General features: G+C 42.4%; 1 protein-coding gene across 1 annotated transcript in view; it reads left to right on the forward strand.

Annotated features, from left to right (window-relative positions):
- Positions 1–23908, forward strand: part of unc119a1 (unc-119 lipid binding chaperone a1) — a 44152-nt gene that overhangs the window by 15696 nt on the left and 4548 nt on the right. Inside the window, exons 2-4 of the mRNA XM_088345281.1 lie at positions 11636–11749; positions 15021–15111; positions 18568–18740. Coding sequence (XP_088201407.1) covers positions 11636–11749; positions 15021–15111; positions 18568–18740 — 378 coding nt within the window. The remainder of the gene's footprint in view (positions 1–11635; positions 11750–15020; positions 15112–18567; positions 18741–23908) is intronic.

Genomic DNA, 23908 nt, shown 5'->3' on the forward strand with positions numbered 1-23908 from the left:
TTGGGTTTTTTTCTCTTTTTCCTCAAATCCGTGAAGTTGTCCTGCAAGATGGGGGACAGAATTCCTTTCGGGGATCCATCCCCCAAAAAATGAAAAGAATAACATTGATTTGTGATAATGCATTAAAACAGTCAGCAAGAGAGAAGCCCCGCCCAGCCCGAACCTGAATGCAGTTATTGACATTTTAGGCCCGACCAGATTTTTGGGTGGGGGGTCAGGCTCAGGTGAAGGAGCTTACCTCTATCACAAACTAACACGTATCTTTCAGTTTAGACCAGGGATGTCAAACAGGTGGCCCACGGGCCAGATCAGGCCCGCTAAGAGACAACTCTGAGGGAAGCGCAAGAGAAAGACGAGCTGCAGGTTGAAATATGTCCAATTGATGTTGCCAAAGCCAGGTGCCTCTCACAAACACGCTGTAGTCTCTCTCTCTCTCTCTCTCTCTCTCTCTCTCTCTCTCACTCCCTTCCTCCCTTTTTCTCTCACGCTTTATCTCTCTCTCTTTCACTTCGTCTATCTCTGTTTTTCTCTTTCTTTGTTCCCCTTTGTCTTTCTCTATGTGTGTCCTTTTACCTTCTTTTGCTTTCTCTTCCTTTTTTCCTTTTCTCTCTTTTCTCTCTTTTTCTCTCTCTCTCTTGCTTTCCCCTTCTCTCTTTTTACCCTTCTCTCTTTCCCTCCTCTCATTCGATTTCTTTCTTTCTTTCCCCTCTCTCACTATTTCTCTCTTTATCCCTTGTGTTTCTCAGGTTCTCTCTCTCTCTTTCTCACTTTCTATCTTTCCCTGTCTCACCCTCTCTCTTTTTCTCTCCTTCTCTTTCTCTTATTTCATTCTTTTTTTTATTTCTCCTAAATTTACTAGTCTGGCCCTCGAGAGAATGTTTGTTCTATCGAGTGGCCCCCGAGTTAAAATGAGTTTGACACCCCTGATTTAGACGATGTACAATTTTAATTTATACGGCGCGTCTCACATATCTTGTTTTGGCAACATGTTCGAAGGGCAGACTGAGATTATTGACAATATCTGCGGGGTAGCAGAGTGACCCGGCACGGACAAAGCTGCTCTCTGTGTGGGGTGGAGAAGATAAATCATTTGTTAGTGCCAAAAAAAAAAGCTTCTCAACAGATATTGTAGTACAGTGGAACCTCGGTTTTCGAACGCCTCTCAGTTCGAACAAATCCGTGTCCGACCCAAAATTTCGAGAAATTCTTGCTTCGCTGTTTGGTCAAAAAATCGGAGTTCGAACGCCGGTAATGCGTGAATGCGTATGCTCGGGTGCGATGCTGAGCGACGTACGGGTGTTTTAGCCCCTTATTATGCCTCCGAAGAAAGTCAGCGCAAGCAGCAAAGTTGCTACAAGTAAAAAAAGAAAAGTAGTGCGTACAACTATTGCATTTAAGAAAGAAATAATAACCAAATATGAAGGAGGTGTGCAAGCGCCTTCTGCTGACCACCACAAAGGTAAGAAATCTTAATTATAAGATTACGACAACGCGAACGTACGATTAGCCTGGGTTAGCTTTAAGTTTACGTTAAACATTCAGGGTGTTGGAACGGAGCCCAACATTGAGGGTGTTGGAACGGAGCCCCCTTTCCAATGAACCGCCCACCACTTGTTGTGGAGACCCGGGTGCTAAATGATTTAAACGACCTGATTTTTTTATTTTTACACGTTCATGTTAGGGGAATCTTTCGTACGGAAGATTACGATAACGCGAACGTACAATTAGCCTGGGTTAGCTTTTTGTTTACGTTAAACATTCAAGGTAAACATTCAGGGTGTTGGAATGGAGCCCAACATTGAGGGTATTGGAACGGAGCCCCCTTTCCAATGAACCGCTCACCACTTGTTGTGGAGACCCGGGTGCTAAATGACTTAAACGACCTGATTTTTTTATTTTTACACGTTCATGTTAGGGGACTCTTTCGTACGGAAGATTATGATAACGCGAACGTACGATTAGCCTGGGTTAGCTTTATGTTTACGTTAAACATTCAAGGTAAACATTCAGGGTGTTGGAACGGATTAAAACGATTTACATTATTTTTAATGAGAAAAATGATTTCGGTGATCGAACAAATCGGTTTTCGAACAGGGTTCTGGAATGGATTATGGTCGAGAACCGAGGTTCCACTGTAGTACATGACTGACGCTGTGGAAAAAGGAATCGTATAAAGACCAGTTCAGTGAGGAATTTCTGGATGTATTTTTCATATATTGAATTCTGAATTTGGATTTAATATTCACAAATTATATACGATCTACAGAGGGTTTGTAAGATTGCGGTTTCCTTCTTCCTTCTTCCCAGTATGCTTTCATTCACAGATTAGCACTGTACAGTACTATATGGAGGACCAATCCTGCTATATGTAGAAATAAACGCACGTATAAATAAATAAAAAAACCTACTAACATATGCTACATAAATAAATGAACACTTAATAAATCCCATTAAACCTAAATAAATGAAATAAATGCAAATGTATTTATATTTTGAGGCATTTTGTGAATTATTTATTTCGGTATATTGTCAGAGACCAGAACAGAGACAGGACCCACTTGCGTAACGTTTCTCACAGTTTTATTGGGAGGGAAGGAAAGGAGTGCACACACGATCCAGAGATCGCTGGTCACGGGGTGTAGGTTGCTCAGACGCGGAAGTGGGACTTCCTGTCATTATAATTGATTTGGGGCAACTGCGGCTGCCCCGTTGGCGCCAACAGCCACGGTACCTGATTAGCTGTTGGACTCTTTTTAAACTCCCGTCTTCCGAAAAGAACTCGTCAGACCGTCTGCGAACCTATGCTCTCAGCTAGGCAAGCTTTTGTTCTCTCCGACACTATCCTGCCCTGTTTCCTGCCTGATACCCGTTGCCGACCTATTTTCTGGACCCGTTTCTGTTTTCGCTCCTCCGCCCCGGCCATCGACCTGTTTTTCTCGCTGCCAACGACTACCCTTGCTCGACACGGAAGTGCCACTTCCGCGTTCCTGCTATCTGCTACTGGACTGGCGATCATCGGATCGTGGATGCAAGCACTGTTCTCTTTCTTAATAAAATCTGAGTAAAACGAACGCAATTGGGTCCCGTCTCCGTTCCTGGTCTGTGACACTTCCGTAGCGAGCGATGGCGGTGTCGTAAATGAAAAAAACGGGTCAGTAGCTGGGGTAGAAGAGCAAAAACGTAGTCGACATCAGAAAATGGGTCGTTATTTGGGCCGGGAGGGCAGGCGTGGTCGAGATCAAACCTATTGCTGCGGGAGAAAAACAGGAGCAAAAACACGGGACTGGCAAAAAAGGGCTTGCTGTGAAAAAATTGAGATTTGCAGACGGCCCGACAAAAGGGGACTGACAGGACAGGAGTTTAAATACTGACAGGGAGCCAATCTGTCAACAAGCTGCAGCTGGCGCCTATGGGCGGGGCCAATTGGGCGCCATGGTAACCGTGACAAAAGCCCGCACCACACGGCGGGGGCCAATTGGGCGTCATGGCAATCGTGACATATTTTTCCATTCATGTTGTCGTTTATTTGTCGAGACAAAATACAATTCAAATGAGGGGGTGGGTCGACCTGGCTATGTTCATCACCCATTGGTTGATCGGTGTAGTAGCTGAGTCATTCATTACAGATCAACCAATAGGTGAAAAGCTCAGGCAAATGGGCCGCCTCGTCATTTGATTAAGGCTTTGTTGTAAATAAATGACAAACTACATGACAAAATATATGACAAAATGAATACTGAAATGAAAGAACGGCAGCATTCATGAAAACATTAATGAACTACGTCATATGTTTATGTTCATTTATTTATATTTGTATGTATTTTTTCCTTTATACATGTATTTCTACATATGTCAAGATCAATTTTCCATACCAGAGTACCCAATGCACAATCTTCATTTAACGCTCCATTCATAGTTTTGCAATCATGTTAGCCAACGCAAAATTCAACTAGCACAGCATTCCTTAATCAAATAAACAAACAACCTTATATGTCAAACACATGGTAAGTTGTATTTTGTATTTATTTTTTTTGTATTGTATTTGTATTTTATTATTATTCAGCCAGTATCAACCATCAACACGATATCTACCGGAAATCATTTTGTCACGCGAAGCTATCGACGTGACTCGTCGCCTTCGATCGGCTTATTATATACACAATCTACTGCTACATTTTCCAGTCACTCAACAAAAAGTGAAAGGGGCCTTCAACCGGGAGAAGATGTCATTAGATCACAGGTGTCAAACAGGCGGCCCGCGGGCCAGATCAGGCCCGCTAAGGGATTGAATCCGGCCCGCGAGACAACACTCGCAAGCGCAAGAGAAAAACAAGCTGCAGGTTGAAATATGTCAACTTGATGTTGCCAAAACCAGGTGTCTCGGACAAAGACACTGTACTTGTATTTCTTTCTCTCTCTCTCCCTCTTTTCCACCCCTTTTCTCCCACTCTTTGTCTCTGTCTCTTTCACTCTCTGTGTCTCTTTTTTTTTTCATTTTCTCTCTTCATCTTTCTCTCTTCCTACCCTTCGCGCTTTCTTTTCTCTTTTCTCTCATTCTGTCTTTCTATTTCTCTTTGGATTTTTTTCTTCCTCTTTCCGTTTCTTTTCCCCCTCTCTCACGACTTTTTATCTCTTTTGTTTCTCATGGTTGACCCTGAACCACAACACCCTCAAGTTGGCGGGCCAGCATCTTCTCCTGGTCCCCAGCTAAATCTCTCTCTACTATACCAGAGCCGGCTTCCCCCACCAGGGTAGTGTGAGAGAAGACCGATAACCATCTTTAGCATACTAGCCAAAACCTCTAACTGGCACAAACTGATGACTTGTACCGTAAACATGAATGAGTTACCTTCTTGAGTCTTCAGACTACAATAATTATTCCAGAATACAGGCTATCTACGGTATCTACCTATCTATCTATCTATCTATCTATCTATCTATCTATCTATCTATCTATCTATCTATCTATCTATCTATCTATCTATCTATCTATCTATCTATCTATCTATCTATCTATCTATCTATCTATCTATCTATCTATCTATCTATCTATCTATCTATCTATCTATCTATCTATCTATCTATCTATCTGTCTGTCTGTCTGTCTGTCTGTCTGTCTGTCTGAACGAATGGGACACACTGTCATGATTACTAATGCGAGGCACCTGAGCCTGCTCTTTTGGCGGCAACTGCCTCGGACGTTGATTGGCTCCCTGTCACTTTTTATACCCCCGTCTTCCTGTCACCGGTTGTCAGTCCCTCTGCGAACTTCAGCTTACGCTAGGCAAGCTTTTCGACCCTGACTCTCTCCTGTTCTCATTCCCGTCTGTTTCCCTGCCCCGACCCCTTTCCTGATCTTGACCACGATTTTTGCTCCCCCGTCCCGGCTACTACTGTTCTGTTTTTTTTTTCCCTCTCGACATCGCCATCGCTCGCCACGGAAATGCCACTTCCGCGTCTGAGCAACCTGCTCCTCGCGACCAGCGATCTACGGATCGTGTGTACTATCCTTTCCCTTCTTCCCAATAAAACCAAGAGAAACACACGCAAGTGGGTCCTGTCTCCGTTCTGGCCTTGACACACACAGCTGCATCCACTTCCTTTCAAAATGGCACTCGAGAAACATTCAAAGACTATTTACAGGACAGGAAATTGCAAAAATATTTAGAAACGAGTCAAAATGTTGGCTTTCTAATGGTGGGAAGTATTTTTCGGATTCATAATCACTCTATAGATCCAAGATTCGCCTTCCCCAAAATATGCACTATAATCACATTATGAATGAGTCAGCGTTAAAGCTTTTGATGTGGATTAGCTACTCCGTTTAATAAACAGGCAGTTCAAGAAACATTTTGTAAGACACAAATAGCTTTTTGAAGTAAGTCATCGCTGACGAAGGCTATGACGATTCTCATATGAGTATATTTCTCGATGTTATCACTGTGGAATGAGATTTGCGCTTGAGATATCTCTAATTTAAAGCTCTTGAAATTAAAGCTAATATATTTCAACTGTAAGGTTTAATCAAACTATTTCAATTTGCAAAGACGATGTGTCCAGGTTTTAGCCAAATTATGCATTACTTAATTTATTTTTCTCATTAGGTCAAGCAGAAAAATATAACTTTGTCACGACGCCAGGAAAGGAGACAGGACCCAGTAGCGTTCGTTTACTCATTTTTATTGATAAGAGGAAGAGAAGGGCTTGCCTCCACGATCCAAGGATGGACGGACTAGGGTAGCAGGTGGCGAGAACGCGGAAGTGGCACTTCCGTGTCGAGCGAGGATGGTCGAAGTTTTGAAGGAAATACAAGTCGTTAGCTGGGACGGGAGAGCACGGGCGGCGTCAAGTTCGGAAACAAGGTCGACAACAGGTGTCAGGCAGGTAGCGGGGCAAAAAAGATCGGATAACGAGAAGGCAGAACGGGGCAGAGTCAGGTCCGGAAACAGGTTGGAAACGAGGATCAGGCCGAGAAAAAACAGGACAGGAACAGAGTCTGAACGTGAGAGCTTGCCGAGCTGGGAACAACGGTTAGCACAACGATCTGACAGGGATCTCTTGGAAGCCGGGGGTTTAAAAAGAGTCCATTAGCCAATCAGCTCTCATGGCTGTTGGCTCCAATGGTGCTCTGAATCGGCAATCATGACAAACTTTCCCTTTTAATAGCATAATAGCAATGGATACTGTTCTCTCCTACAATCGTGCGCTTGATGAACACCAGCATTCATGTTTTGCCATGTGCAAATGAAATACGATTATTAGCCTATGAGTATAGCACGAACCCATGCACGAACCTATGCTTTTCAACTTCATCCAATCATTGGTACTCCCATTTTAAATGATTGCAATTCCACTTATTTTGCAGTTATAAACCTTACAAGCAAAACACAGCACCCATTTACTCACAGCAAGACAGACTATGTAGAATACCATGACAATATTAGCAAGCTATGATGACATTGGCGTCTGTTACCAGTGTCCGAGATGATGCAAATTTAGGTCGAAATAGGTGAGACAAGATTGTTTTTTGTTTTTTTATTAAGAGGAAATTTACAAACAAAATTGTTAATCAGCGTACACAATTTGGAATCATCAAAATGTTTAAAATATGGGGAAAACGTCTAAGTTGGTAGGTATACGAAGCTAAACATCTAAAGTTGACCCGAATATGCTAGGAATCAGTGTACTGTACACGTTTCAGTTCATGTCAACATCAAACTCTGTAAATACAAAATTACTTAGAGTAATTGTATTTATTCTTTCGCCATAAATGTATGCTCAGAATTATATTTTTGATATATGTTGTTTTGCTGATAAGGTTAAGGCAAGGGCTGGGTATCATTTCCTCAAACAATTTCATCCAATTCCACAATGGTTATATTTTTTCAGATTCAATCTCATTCATATTAATGTAATCGATACTTCTAAATACATGTAGTGAGAATGTATTTTTGATTATTAAGGACATAAAAATAATCTATAGTTTCCCACTTCAATTTCTGGGGGGTTAATATATGTTTGTTTGTCAAGAACTGAAACAGGAGAAGGACCCAGATGCGTAATGTTTCTCACACAAGCTTTATTTTATGGGAATGGGGCAGTCATGCACATTAACACAAACGCCAGTGATTCGGCAATCGCTGGGCGTAAGTCTGGCGTGGAACAAAAGGAAGCCAGAGGTCGACGAAATCGTTACCAATTACACGAGCCGATACCGGACAGATGGTGTCGATACCGGACAGAATGGGACTGACAGGATTGATAACAGATATAGGAGACTGGAGACAGATATCAAAACAGGACGAAATAGACGGGAACTATACCAGACACTGGAGGCCGGAGACCGATATCAAAACAGGACGAAATAGACGGGATCGATACCGGACAGGATACAAAAACGGGAAACCGGACAGAGTAAAATCCCACGTCTTGCGGGTGCGGAGGTTCGTTGACGGACTGACAAAGGGTGAGTGAAAGCACTGAGCTTAAATAGGAGGGAAGCTAATCAGTCAACGAGCTGCAGCTGGCGCCAAACGGGCGGGGCCAATTGGGCGCCTTTGGCAACCGTGACAGTTGCTTATATTTGCCAAATACTGCTTCCTGTGATGTGAAAATCATAAAAATACATATAAAAAAGCTGGCTTGCCTCCAAAAACACATTGGAAAAGCTAAATTAAAATAATCATTTAATTTTGGGGGGAATATTTCTGGAATTAGAATTCGAATTGTCTTTATTGTCATTGATAACAATTTGTTCTACATTAGACATGACATTTCAGGATAACGGCGGCACGGCGGATGGGTGGTTAGCGCAGCGAAGGTTAGGGGTTCAAGTCCACCTCCCCGTGCGGAGTTTGCATGTTCTCCCTGTGTTTGCATGGGTTTCCTCCGGGCTCTCCGGTTTCCTTCCACATTCCAAAAACATGTCAGGTTAATTGGCCGGCCCAAATTGTCCCTCGGTGTGAATGAGCGAGTGAGTAGTCTGTCTCTGTGTGCCCTGCAACTGTCCGAAGATAGCTGGGATGGGCTCCATCACCCCCGCGGCCCTACTGAGGATAAGCGGTGCAGATAATGGATGGATTCCAGGATAAACACATAATAAAGACTTTTAAGAATTTTAGGAAAAACAGCATAAAATCCTTACAAGGTAGTGCTTGGAGACTGGCCTAAGTCGTATGCGCATCAGAATAATAGTGCATTGAAAAAATAGTGACAAGTAGTGACAAATTTCTACAATACGTCATGAAATGAGATATTAATACTCTTTTTCTTTACATAGAATTTTTTTTCACATACTTGCTCGCTTGTTTAGGGTGGTGATGGCCCTGGGGGAGAAACTTTTATTTCTTGTAGGAAAATACATTGGATATTGATTAACCCATTATTCTTTTAACTCTATGAATTTGCCGTCGTTGATTTATTTGTATTTATGCAAATGCTCTTTTGACAATAGGTGGTAAAAAACACATATGAGAAGAGTAAACATGGATTTTCCAATAAATAAGGATGACTTTTTGCATTAAGAGACAATGCACATTCACTGCTGTGAGAGAAATGCTAAATGAAAGCACTTCAGACTAAAAAACAGCAACAGAAAGTAGTAAAAATTTGCCTGGGAAAAGATTGTAGTGATTGTAAATTTGCACTTTTAATGTTCACCACTGGCCATCATGCATTTGTAATTACTCTGTTGAGCCAAACATAAATCAGGGTTCACGGGTCCCTTAACCACCAGGGTTGTGGGGCACCACTTCCTGTGGTGTGTCTTGGGCAAGTATAGCCTTAATACGCCCATTCCTCTCCAGGGTTTTTATTTTGGATCCGGGTTTCCTCCACCACATGAAACATATGGTTACCAGTAGCAGAAGAAGCCTCCTGATCTGACTCGGTTACACCACCTTTATCATCGGGTGGCCGTTGCTTTTTATTGTAAAGTGCTCCTGCTCCTCAGGGATGAGAAAGACCTCAATCAACAGTGATGAGCACAATAGTAAGAAAATAAAGGTGCCAGAATAATTAATTTATTGACAACTAGTTGGAATTGTGATTTAATCTTTAACTGATTTTATTATCATTTAATTATTTATATACCTTTCATTTTTTGTCATGATTACCGATATGCCTCACCTGTGCCCGCTCCTTTGGCGCCAAAAGCCTCGGACTCTGATTGGCTCTCTGTCCCTATTTAAACCCACTCCTTTCTGTCCCCTTTTGTCAGTCCGTCTGCGAACCTCAGCTTAAACTAGGCAAGCCTTTTTCGACCCTGACTCCCACCTGTTATTTGCTCCCGTCTGTCCCCCGTCTTCGACCCGTTTTTGATCCTGACCACGTCTACTCTCTTCTCCTGGCTTACGACTTGCTCCCGAACCCGACCAGTTTTTGCTCTCCTGTCCCGGCTACTGACCCGTTTTTCCGTTCCTGACACTGCCTTTGCTCTCCACAGAAGTCCCACTTCTGCGTTCAGAGCGACCTGCTTCCCGCGCCCAGCGATCACCGGATCGTGGGTGCAACCCTTTCCTTTCTTCCAATAAAACTGAGAGAAACGTAACGCAAGTGGGTCCTGTCCCCATTTTGGTCCTGACATTTTTGTATTTCACGACATTCTTTTATATACTTTTTAGAGAATTATTATTAAATCATAAAATATAATTCTCAACAATAAATATTCACTGATTGCAATTGTTCATAGCAAAAAAGACAATATTTTGATAAATTAAAAAATAGTTAGCAGACGTTTGGAACAATGCTTATTTGCCAAATTTTGGTTTCTCGAAAAATGTCTATTACCAGTCAGTTCACATTTGAAGGTGGTATTTTTATATATCATTAAGCAATCTAATGTGTGGAAATGCAATTTTACCGCTGAATTGATTTTTTTGAAGTCTTGGGAAACCTAAACTAGTTTGAAATATTCTATTTCAAAAGTAAAAACATTTTTTGGGGAGATACATCAATTAATCGACAAATAATACTTTAATCGAAATATCTACTTTTTGATTATTACATCTCTTTTACAATTACAATCCATACTCACAGCGTGAAAAAAAATAGATGTACAAAATATATTTATTGGGACATAATGAATCCATATAAATACAATAGCCCTTGTCATGATTACTGATGTGATACACCTGTGCCCGCTCATTTGGCGCCAAACGCAGCGGGTTCTGATTGGCTCCCTGTCAGTATTTGAACCCAGTCCTGTCTGTCCCCTGTTGTCAGTCCGTCTGCAAACCTCAGTGTATACTAGGCAAGCCCTTTTTCGACCCTGACTCCCACCTGTCCCATTTTTGCTCCTGTCTGTCTCCGGCTACTTGTTTTGCTCCTGACCACGTCTGTTCTCCCGTCCCAGCTTACGACCTCATTTTGTCCCCGACTACGTCTACTCTCCCGTTCTGGCTTACAACTCGTTTCCGACCACGCCTTGCTCTCCCAGTCTCGGCTACCGACCAGTTTTTCCGCCCCTGACACCACCGCTAGCTACGGAAGATCCACTTCCGTTTTCCGATCACAATCCGAGTACGAGAGCGACTTGCTTCCCACGTCCAGCGAACACCGGATCGTGGGCGCAGCCCTTCTTCTTTCCTTCAATAAACCTTGTGGTAAACACTACGCAATTGGGTCCTGTTTCTGTTCTGGTCCTGACATTGTCAATAGTTTCTTCCTCACACTATGGACCACCTTAAGCTTCGGTGTTAACTATAGTGTGCAAAATTGTTCTAAATGGTCTATAAATAACTACAAAGAGGTGGCTAAAGCCTGTGTGGGCCATCTGCTCTATAACCCCCAGAAATACTCAAATGGTCTCAAGTGGATGTTGTGTTTGTATACAGGGACTGGCACACCTCAGGTGTAAACCTTGAGCTGGTTTTGTATCCTGCAATGAATGTAATTGCTCAAGGCTTGATGTATTGCACAACATGGGATGAGAAAAAAATAGACTTCCCAAGGTGCTTGGTCCATGTGAGGGTAAAACACAATAAGCCTCTTACACCTAATCCTTCTCCCATTTTGGCAAAGGAGCGCTCCACACACACATATGAACAATTTACACACACGTTCCCAATGACCAAGATTTTATTATAGTTTGCAACAGGCTCGTGCGTGAATTTGTCTATTTTCTTCTCTGTTTCAGACTACTTATGCTCACCAGAAGAAAACGTCCACATGATTGACTTCACCAGATTTAAGATTCGTGATATGGAAACGGGAACGGTTCTGTTTGAGATCACTAAACCTCCAGCGCCAGGTCAGCTTATACCATTGCCACAAAACATAAAAACGAAACAAATCACTTGCTGCCAGCTTCACAGTGGTCCAGGAAGTGGATCACTAAAGTTTTCAGTTTCTTGGTTAATGGATAATGCAGGGTTGGCAACTGAAAAAAACCTATTCGGAGCCACAAAAAATAAAACGTTATATATTAGCCATCTATGGAAGGCAACACATACTGTACATGTATATACTGTAAATATTTATATACATTGGAAAACTATCAAAATATTCTACAGAAACCATATCATTTTACGTTATCAAACATTTTTGAGAAATCATCAGGGAACCACCAGAACCACTTAAGAGCCGAATGCAGCTCCAGAGACGCTTGTTGTCGATCCCTGGGTTAGTGTCAAGTCTCACATGGGTAATGCAGGGGTTGACAACCCAAAAAAACATGTTTGGAGTCCCAAAAACTACAAGTTTTATATGAGCCATATAAACAGTATATACACTATGGACATACTGTACATAGTGTATATACTGTTTATATGGATATTTGTTTGTTTGTGTGCTACAGAAACCATATAATTTTCCATTATCAAACATTATGAAAAAGTGCCAGGGAGCCACCAGGGGGCGCTTAAGAGCCGCTTGTTGCCGATCCCCGGGTCAGTGTAAAGTCTTAAATATGATTTTAATGGCATTGCAAGGCTTTTTTTGGTAACACAAAATAAAAAGTAAAATGAAAGAATCATTGATTTTCCTGGCCCTTTCACTAAGCGCTCTGATTTGATTTGAAACCTTTCTTGCTCTTTAAAATGTAATAATCAAAGAAAACAGGTGAAAAAGTAAAGGCTTCGATAAGTACCCAACGTAACCTGAATGCTTGTCCACACCAATGGTAGTCCATCAAAGCCTTAGGGCTGTCAACCGTTTTTTAAAAATAAAATTGGTTCATTTTTAAAAGTGTAAGCACACATTTCTCAAGGAATGCACGTATCATTTATACCCAAAATATTAATAAAATGTGTAAGTACAGTGATACCTCGCTTGGTTGGTTGGGTGCATTAACCACTATGGTTGTAGGGCCACCATTTCCTGTGGTGTTTCTTGGGCATATACAGCCTGATGGCGCCTATCTTTCTCTAGGCCAACATATGTTTCAACCCAGTCTTGAAATGGGGACTTTTCGCATGATAGGCGAATGTGTTAACTACTGCACTACACTTCAGTATTCGACCACCAAATTTATTTGAATACTGAAACATATTCTCCCATACGAAATAACGGTATTTGTTTTTATACGTTCCTATGCATTCCAAAATACCCAAAATATTGAAAAGCTGTGTAAGTAAAGGGACATTGTATATTTCTTAGCCCCTCCTTGTGGTAAAAAAAATAACAATAATAATACTAACTGTATATCAAATTGGAAAATAAGCAAACATACATAAATCGTCATACAAACGGGCATTTTTTTAAAAACGTGTATGTCGAGAAATGTGTATTTATTATCCACAACATGAGCATCACCTAGAGCAGTGTTTTTCAACCAGTGTGCCGGGGCACACTAGTGTGTGCCGTGAAACCTTGTCTAGTGTGCCGCTGGAATTTGCCCAAGTTTATCTTTCCTAAAAATCAGGCCATTATTCAGTATTTTTGCTATGTTCAGACAAGGAACTGTAATAGTCATCCATATCAGTAGGTGGCAGTACTTTTTTATATACTTTTTATATCCTAATTATCTGCTCATGAGTACATTTAATAATTGATTTGTTTAACAAAGTTTTTTAAGATTGCACTGTAAAAAAATAAAAACATTAATAAAGCACAACATTCTTTTTTATTTTAAGTATTATTTTCGTCTTTTTATATACAGTAATCCCTCGGTTATCGCGGTTAATGGGGACCAAAACCACCCGCGAAAAGTAAAAATCCGCGAAGTAGCGACGCCTCTTCAAAAATGTTTTTTTTTTTTTTTTTTAAATTATTTTATTTTATTATTATTATTTTTGAGACCCGGTTAATGGGGACCAAAACCACCCACCAAAAGTGAAAATCCGTGAAGTAGCGACGCCCCTTCAAAAATGCTTAAAAAAAAAAATATATATATATATATATATATATATATATATATTTCTATATATAATTTTATTTTATTGAATTTAATTTTATTTTATTTTATTTTTTATTTCTTATTTCTTAGACACGCGAAGCTCTGAACCCGCGAACGTGGAACCGCGAAGTAGCGAGGTCCCACTGTATTAATTATCTGCTTATGAGGTAGTACAGTGAAATATTTGACATAACTTAATTTTCAAACATTTTCGAAGGATAGTGTGCCTCGGACCTTTTTTAAAAATAAAATTGTAAATTGGTACAAAAAGGGTTGAAAAACACTGACCTAGAGGGAGCAGACATGTTTGTCTACAATTTTGCTACTTCGGGTACCCCCAAAAGCCAAAAACACATAGGAATGTTAAGCAAATACTTTTCAATTTCAAGTTTCTCTATAAGAACGCATGTCAACAAAACAATCTAGTATTTCACACATTTTTTTCTTTTTTACTGTATAGTTTCCTAACTCATTTTATGGGGGGTAACAAGTTGAAATGTGTTGTTTATATTGGCTAAATACTGCTAACTGTGGAACGAAAAGCATGAAAACACATTGAAAAAAACAGGCCCTCAAAACGGCTTGCTCTCAAAAATACATAGGAAAATCTATTCTTATTTTTCTAGTAAGAAAAGAAACATAAAAATTGGGCAAGCTTGTCTGTCAGTTGGATTATATTATTTATGATCACTTGTTTGAATACTGTATAAGCTTATTCAGATTTTCTAAATTAGATGATTAATAAAATAGTGATCTGCTTTCATCTAATTATACGGAAGAACATTATCATTATTTCACTGAACACTAAAAGACTGCGCTGATACTTGACAACAGCAGAATTTTTGCCAATAATTATACATTTGTTGCTACTAATTACATGCTATTCAACAATTATAAGTGACACGGCCAAAAAAGACTCACGGCACATGAATATGCTGCAGAACAACTGTACTAGAACACTCATACATGTTCTGTATTCCTGGTCCCAGACAATCTTTCCTTTAAAAATTAGAATCGTCTTAATGGTCATAAATAACAACATTGTGAACATTGTTTGCAATGAGATTGGACATGGCACTCCAGTCCAAACATGCAAAAAAAGACTTGAACAGAAAAATAAGATACAGGGTACACTGTGTTTCAATATATTGTTTTAACCAAAAACGATACGATTTATTTGTTGCAGGAGGCAGAAAACAATGTGACCCCAACGCCGGGCGTTTTGTCCGCTACCAGTTCACCCCAGCCTTCCTACAATTGCGGCAGGTCGGAGCAACGTAAGTCAGCCTTCTGACCCAATGATAGCCAACAAAGAATTCAAATGAGAAAACGAGATAAACAAAGAAAGTGATGCAGAATGTGAAAATTGTAAAGACGGACTTGTGTGCCCTCCACCAGAACAGTGAGACAGGATGTGGTGGGAGTTTGTGTGGGCTGCCGAAGGAGAACATACACAACAGAAAAGCTGTCAATGCTGCTGGTCACTAGTTAATGTGAAACAACGATGCATTTTAGGAAGCACTTGTTGCCGCCTTCATTTGATAGAGTCAAGTTAAGTCGTGTTTATTTGTAAAGCTGTCACAGGCCAGAAACGGAGACAGGACCCAGTAGTGTTCGTTTACTCAGTTTTATTGATAAAGAGAGAGAGAGAGAGCAGTGCTTGCTTCCATGATTTGATGATCGACGGACACGGGTAGCAGGTGGCAGGAACGCGGAAGTGGCACTGTTGGTAGTCAGGACGGGAGAGCAAGTATCGAGTCCAGAAAAGAGGTCGGCAACAGGTATCAGGCAGGAAACAGGGCAAAACAGGTCGATGGTCGGGATGGAAGTTCAAGGCAGAAACGGGTCCAGAAACAGGTCGGCAACAGGTATCAGGCAGGAGGAAACAGGGCAGGAAAATGTCAGAAGGTATGGAGATTGCCTAGCTGGGCGCATAGGTTCGCAAACGGTCTGACGGCTTCCTCTTGGAAGCTGGGGGTTTAAAAAGAGTCTTTGAACCAATCAGTGCTCAGGGTTGTTGGCGCCAATTGGGCAGTCACAGGTGCCCTGAATCAGCAATCATGACAATAGCCCTTAATCACAAAGAGTCTCAAAGGGCTGCACAGACCACAGATTATTGCAAACCACAGACTATTATGACACCATCACCTGATCTAAAACCTACATGAGGGCAAATAATATACAGATACACAGATATTGTTAATATAAAATATAGGTTATTCATATGCTATAGATTAGAAGTGTGTTTTAAGCTTAGATTTAAACATTTCCATTGAGTTTGCAGATCAAATCTCAGGGGGAAGAGAATTCCACAGCACCGGGGCCCGGATGGAGAACGCTCTCAAACCTGCGGATCTTGGCTCTTGGGATCACTAGTAGACCAGCATTTTACTAACTCGATCGTGTGGGATCGTCTGAAGACAACATTATATTGCAAATTACAAAACTAAAACCTTTAATTGGGACCTCTCATTGAATTAGCAGCACAAAGCAATATCATCTCAGTATAAATGACCACTAACGTGTTTTTTTTCTTTGTATGTTGCATTGGTTCTGGTGTAGAAGGTCTATAGTACGACAGACTTAAAATATTGTAGTCTCAAGACATGCCTGCTTTGAAGGATATTATGTATTATTTAGCATATTCTACATGTAAAAAAATTAATTCAGTCTTGTTTTGGAGGTGCACCCAAATGCAGGGAAACAGAATAGAGGCAGATGTGCATAAAGAGAGGGGTGGTATTTAATAAAATAAAAGAGGAACAAAGTAACAAACAAAAAGTAGTTATAAAACGACAAAATGTCCAGACAAAATAAAACTTGACATGATAGTGGAAAAAAGCAGAAATGATATGGCAACCAGGATGACAATGGCAATGACCCGGCACACTGAGCTGTCTGAGCGGTCAATGGAAAGTCTATAGATATTTGGGAATCTGTGTGGGGAGATTGGTGTGTCCAGTTCCACACCCGTTTGGTGCCCAATGGGAAAGGTGGCATGCTAGATCCTGACAAAACCTTTTAAAAACAATATTTATTTAAATTATTAGGAAAAAAACACATGTATTATCACATAAATGTGCACATTTGTACATACTCATACTCAAAGAGCAATATGACAATCATACTTGTACACAATAAATTCTCATTTTCTTCATTTGCATGTATCCCATTGGCCACTCATATATCATATATTATATATTATATATTATAAATTTCATATTATATATGATATATGATACATTATATTTTTCTTAACTACAAGTAATTAAATGTATGGCTATTAACTTAATGTATATCCTTTCATTTCTTTGAGTGTCAGATTGATATAATTCACTACATATTCTTAAATAAAAGTAAAATATATTTCATAATACTGCTTGAGCATCTTTCTTTTATTCTTGTTTAAAACTGATTAAATACATACTTTTAAGATTTATCTTCAATCCTAAGTATGTTAAGGTATATTTTTTAAAAGTCAAGTCATGTTTATTTGTGACACCCTTATTCACAAGGTGTCTCAAAGGGATGCACAGACCACAGATTATTGCAAACTAAAGACTATTATGACACCATCCCCTGAGCCTAAGAACACTTTAGTAGATGCATTCTTTCGCTAACAAAGTTGGACCTCTTCACACGCCGAATCTGCTCAGTACCACATGCAGGCTTTTGGGGCTTTCTATTGGCTCCCTGGAGCTTTTTCAAAAATTTTCATTTCTGTAGGACAGAACCGCAAAGTTTTCCATAAAGCCCACATGATGGCGGCAAAGAATCATCCCAATTAATGTGGATCGAGTCCTTAATTCATAAATTTGTGCAATAAAACAGCAGAATTATTTTCAAAAATTATAATTTAATGGTACAGAACTTATTTCTGTATAAAAAGATTTATAAAATAAAGTACTTGTATTTGTTAGACAATAAGAAATGTTTGTTTTTGTTAAGTCAGTTCGTATTTATTTCTTTAGCTTAATTACAAATAGTCTCAAAGGACTGCACCATTTCAACATCCCCTAATCTGAAACCTACATGGGGGCAAGAAATAACTGAAAAAAAAAGAAATACATATGATTTCAATTAACCATTCTGTTTTAAAATCTATACGTCTATTTATATTCATTTGCACATGTGTTTTCCTAAATATCCATTGCATTGGTTGTCATTAATTTGGTTGGCCTGTTACGGACCAGGAATAGAGACGGGACCCAATAGCGTTCGGTTTACTCAGTTTTTATTAAGAAAGAGAACAGTGCTTGCAGACAGCAGGAACGCGGAAGTGGCACTTCCGTGTCGAACGAGGGTAGTCGCTGGCAGCGAGAAAAACAGGTCGATGGCTGGGGTGGAGGAGCAAAGACGGAAACGGGTCCAGAAAAAAGGTCAGCAACAGGTATCAGGCAGGAAACAGGGCAGAATAGTGTCGGGGAGTACAAAAGCTTGCCTAGCTGAGAACATAGGTTCGCAGACGGTCTGACGAGTTCTTTTCGGAAGACGGGAGTTTAAGAAGAGTCCAACAGCCAATCAGGTCCGGTGGCTGTTGGCGCCAACGGGGCAGCCGCCCCAAATCAGTTATCATGACATGCCCGTCTATCGCTTAAGTCTTCCCCAGCTCAATCTCAAACCAGAAAATAACTTTTTCATCTGCAGAACTACACACAAACACTTGTTCAAATTAGTTTCTCGGTTGTATTTAGAGCAACAATCTAAACTGGGTGGTCTTCTTGTGTGCACAGGGTGGAGTTCACAGTCGGCGACACGCCCATCAACAACTTCCGCATGATCGAGAGACACTACTTTCGTGATCAGCTGCTCAAAAGCTTTGACTTTGAGTTTGGCTTTTGCATGCCCAGCAGCAAGAACACGTGCGAGCACATCTACGAGTTCCCAGCACTGTCCGAAGACATCAGTAAGCTCAGTCACACACATTGGATACGTAAATTTAAAAGGACTTTTTCCTCATTTTAGTCATGGAGCAGGTTTTGGTGCAGGTAACAGCCTTGTTTGATTTATTGGGATTCGCGACAGTGGTCGAAACAATATGGGCCCCTCTATTGGCCATTTGACAATCCTGATTCAAAAATAATGAATATACTGCCATAATTAATTGAAATATATGAAATGTTAGGATTAAAAGCAGAGCTGCACGGCGACTGACTTAGCAAGTTCACCTCACAGTATGAGGTCCGAGGTTCAATTCCAGCTACTGGCCTCCCTCTCTGGTGTTTGCATGTTCTCTGAGTGCCTTCATGGGCCCTCCGGGTTCTTTCCTCCTTCCAAAACATGCTTTGCAAGTCGCTCTCGCACTCTGACTGTGATCCGAACACGGAAGTGTGGATCTTCCGATGATGTTTTTGTCCTAGTTAAAAGCCTCGCTGCAGCATTTTGTACCAGCTGAAGACTCTTGATTCTGGACTTCGGGAGACCGGAGAGTAGTGCATTACAGTAATCGAGACGGGAGGTAACAAAGGCGTGAATTATAATCTCCGCATCCGACTGAGACAGTATAGGACGAATTTTAGCAATGTTGCGAAGATGGAAGAAAGCGGTTCTAGTAATTTTCTTCACATGTGTTTAAAAGGACACATCGGGTTCAAATATGACAACTAAATTTTTAACTGAGTCACTCTGTGTGATGTGACATTTGTCAATGTTCACAGCAGTTTTTGAGAATAAGTCAAGGCATTTAGATGGACCAATAACTAACTTTTCGGTCTTTTCAGAGTTAAGACGCAAGAAATTGAGTGACATCCACTCTTTTATCTCAGTGAGGCAGGCCTCCAAATTTCCACAATTTAGTGTGGCAGATTCCTCCAAAGGAAGATATAGTTGAGTGTCATCTGCGTAGCAGTGGAAACTGATATTATACTTGCGAATAATATCACCTAATGGAAGCATGTAAATGCTGAAAAGAAGGGGGGCAAGCACTGAACCCTGCGGAACACCACAGGTAACACTAACACGCTCAGATGTCATTTCGCCATATATAATACAGTGCGTCCTATCTGAGAGGTAGGATCTGAACCATGAGAGGACGGTTCCTGAGAGACCAATCCATTTTTCCAACCGTTCTAGTAGGAAATTTTGGTGCACTGTGTCAAAAGCAGCACTAAGATCCAGCAGCAGCCATAGTGATGAAGCGCCAGAATCCATTGCCAGTAGGAGATCATTTGTTACCTTGATCAGAGCTGTCTCAGTAGAGTGGTTAGCCCTGAATCCTGATTGCATAGATTCAAAAAGGTTATTCTCGGATATGAAATCATTCAGCTGCTGTGCCACTACTTTTTCAAGTACTTTAGAAAGGAAAGGTAGGTTTGACACAGGTCAAGGTTGGGTCGTTTCAGTGTAGGTTTAATAACAGCGGACTTAAAAGCTGCTGGAAATACACCTGAGGAAAGTGATATGTTTAGAATATTTAGAACTGAAGGTCCAAGGATCCCAAAAAGACCTTTAATAAGCGAACCTGGAAGCGGGTCGAACAGGCAAGTCGTCGGTTTGGCCGTATTCACCACCTGTTTAAGATTATCGAGTGACAGTTAACTAAAACGGGACAAATTCCCTGGACAGCCACCATGTCGTGCATCTATACATTTCAGCCCTTTAGTATGTGTTGTATTAATACTGTCTTTAGCAATTTCTTCCTGTATGCATTGAATTTTATTAAAGAAGACCATTAAGTCAAGGGCTGAATGGGTGGAACTATCTGGGATAATCTGTTGCCTTGTAAGCGATGCTACAGTGTCGAAAAGGATTTATCAAATTAAATTAAAAAAAAGTATTTGTAAAGCACTTTTCAGGCAAAGAATTGCCATTCAAAGTGTATAAAATATTCAGAGTACTGTCATGGAACAGAACAAGGACTCGGATCCAATAGCGTCAGTTAAAGGATTTATTGTGACAAGATTCGGTGGAGCAGGCTTGGGACGTCGAGCCTTGGCAGCGGAAAGCCTCTTGGGACGATATGGCAACTCCGTGGTGAAAACGCGTGGCGAAACGTGGCAGGTAAGTCGGTGGCCGGGACGGAAGAGTAGATCGAAAACTTTTAACAGACAAGGGTCAGGCAACGAGAATCAGACTTGGAATATACATGGGCTTGTGGTACCTTGAATGTTGGAGGTTCACTCAGGAAATGAGGAAGACACTCGAACGTCCATCTCTGGACGCTGACAGCTTATGTAGTAGACTTCCACCAATCAAGAGATCGCGTTCCAGCACACCAGCTGATTACCTCAGGTGACTCCGGTTAGGTAATCACGACAGAACCCCCCCCTCAAGGGACGGCTCCAGAAGTCCCCCAGGGAAAAATAAAAATAAATCCAAACACGTCACATGGCAACACCGGTAATCCAAGGGAAAAAAATTCACAGGCCAGTTACAAATAATTCCCCAAAACCCAAAATACATCACCAATAATCCAAAAATGGAGGGCCCAGAGGTCGTCCGATGAACCCTCAGAATTCTTCCGAGTGGATAGAGGCCCCTTCGTCCGCATCTGAAGGGGTGGTAGCGGGTGGGTCTGCCGGTGGAAGAGCAGCAGCGTCGGACCTACGATGACGACCACGGCGTGGTGCTGGTTGGTCAGGATGCAGTTGATGGAATTCTGCCACAAGAGATCGGTCCAGGATCTGCCTGCTGGGAATCCATGATCTCTCCTCAGGACCATATCCCTCCCAATCGACCAAGTACTGGAAGCCCCGACCCCTGCGTCGGGAGCGGAGCAGGCGGCGCACTGTATAGATAGGCTCCCCGTCCAAGGAGCGTGGAGCTGGGGGAGGAGGTGGAATGGGTGCCAACGGACTCTGGCTGACGGGCTTGATTCGGGAAACATGAAACGTGGGGTGCACTCTCATAGATCTTGGTAGACGGAGACGGACTGCTGAGGAGTTGATAATTTTTACTATAGGAAACGGGCCAAGATACCGAGGAGCCAGTTTCCTCGACTCAACCTTCAGTGGAAGATCAGCTGATGCGAGCCACACCTTCTGGCCCACCTGGTACTTCGGAGCAGGACTCCTCCGTCGATTAGCCCCAACGGCATGAGTCATGCTTGCCCGAAGGAGTGTGGCCCGAGCACGAGCCCAAGTTCGCCGACAGCGACGTGCATTCGCCGTAGCTGATGGGCAGTTTACTTCCTCTTCTTGACTAGGGAACATAGGGGGTTGGTACCCATACACACACTGGAAGGGGGACATTCCAGTGGATGAGCTAACCAAGGAATTGTGAGCATATTCCACCCATGCCAATTGCCGAGCCCAGGACAACGGTTCACTAGAGACCATGCAGCGAAGTGCCGTTTCCAAATCTTGGTTCACTCGTTCAGACTGACCATTGGATTGAGGGTGGAACCCTGATGAGAGGCTGACAGAGGCACCCAACAGACGACAGAACTCCTTCCAAAACGCGGATGAGAACTGGGGACCACGGTCAGAAACAATGTCCAGAGGGATGCCATGGAGGCGGAACACATGCTGCTGGACTATCAATGCAGTTTCCTTGGCGGAGGGGAGCTTCGGTAGTGCCACGAAATGGACCATCTTACTGAACCGGTCCACGATAGTTAGTACAGTCGTCATCCCCTCGGATACTGGCAACCCCGTCACAAAGTCCAAGGAGATGTGGGACCATGGGCGGCGGGGAACCGGAAGTGGATGTAACAGACCGGCCGGACGTTGGTGGGATGTTTTGTTCTGGGCGCACACTTGACAGGCGGAGACGTATTCCCTAACGTCCTTGGCCATGGTAGGCCACCAGAAGCGTCGGGACAAGAAACTGTGAGTCCGAGCTGACCCCGGATGGCAAGAAAAGTGAGAATTGTGCCCCCATTGGAGAACCTCGGACCGTAAGGGTTCGGAGACGAATAGTCGACCCTCGGGACAAGAGCTGGGACCCGCCTGATCGGGCATCGCCTCTCTGACTCGGGACTCGATATCCCAGGAGACTGCTGCCACCATACAGGAAGCTGGAAGGACCGTTGCGGGACCCTGAGGTGTGTCATTGGAACTCTGGAATTGTCGGGACAGCGCGTCGGGTTTCACATTCCGAGATCCGGGTCTGTAGGACAGAGTGAAGTTAAAGCGGGTGAAAAACAGGGCCCAACGAGACTGGCGAGGATTGAGCCGCTTGGCCGATCTAATATATTCTAAGTTCTTGTGGTCAGTCCAAACTATGAACGGCACCGTTACCCCCTCCAACCAATGCCGCCATTCCTCCAGGGCTAGCTTGACGGCCAACAACTCACGATCCCCCACGTCGTAGTTGCGTTCGGCCGGGGACAACCGCCGGGAAAAGAAGGCGCACGGGTGCATTTTCTGGTCCTTGTCCGACCGCTGGGACAGGACAGCACCCACTCCCACATCTGAGGCGTCCACCTCCACTACCAGTTGGCGTGCAGGGTCCGGTACCTGGAGTATGGGGGCCGTAGAGAAATGGGTTTTTAGACGGTTGAAAGCTGCATTAGCCTCGGAAGACCACCGAAATGGCTCTCTAGGACTGGTAAGAAGCGTGAGGGGAGCTGCCACCGAACTGTAGTTCCTGATGAACCTCCGGTAGAAATTGGCAAAACCAAGGAATTGTTGGAGTTTTTTCCGAGACTCAGGGACAGGCCAAGAGGTGACTGCTGATACCTTGGCAGGATCCATCTGAAGGGTCCCCTCCGCCACGATGTAGCCCAGGAACGAGACTGTCTTGGCGTGAAACTCGCACTTCTCTGCCTTAACAAATAAAGAGTTCTCTAGGAGACGACGGAGAACCAGCTGGACATGTTTTCGGTGTTCATCGAGGGACTTTGAGAAAATCAAGATATCGTCCAGATACACAAAAACAAAACGATTAAGCACATCTCGTAAAATGTCATTTACCAAAGATTGGAAAACAGCTGGAGCATTGGTTAATCCGAACGGCATTACCAGATACTCGTAGTGACCGTTGGGTGTGTTGAATGCCGTCTTCCACTCATCACCCTCCCGGATTCGGACTAAGTGGTAGGCGTTGCGCAGATCAAGTTTAGTGAAGACCGTGGCCCCCTGTAGAAGCTCAAATGCAGAGGCAAGCAGAGGCAAGGGATAGCGATTTTTAACC

Source organism: Urocampus carinirostris, chromosome 10 (assembly GCF_059441175.1).
Source record: "Urocampus carinirostris isolate Australia breed hairy pipefish chromosome 10, RoL_Ucar_1.0, whole genome shotgun sequence".
Classification (NCBI taxonomy): domain Eukaryota; kingdom Metazoa; phylum Chordata; class Actinopteri; order Syngnathiformes; family Syngnathidae; genus Urocampus; species Urocampus carinirostris.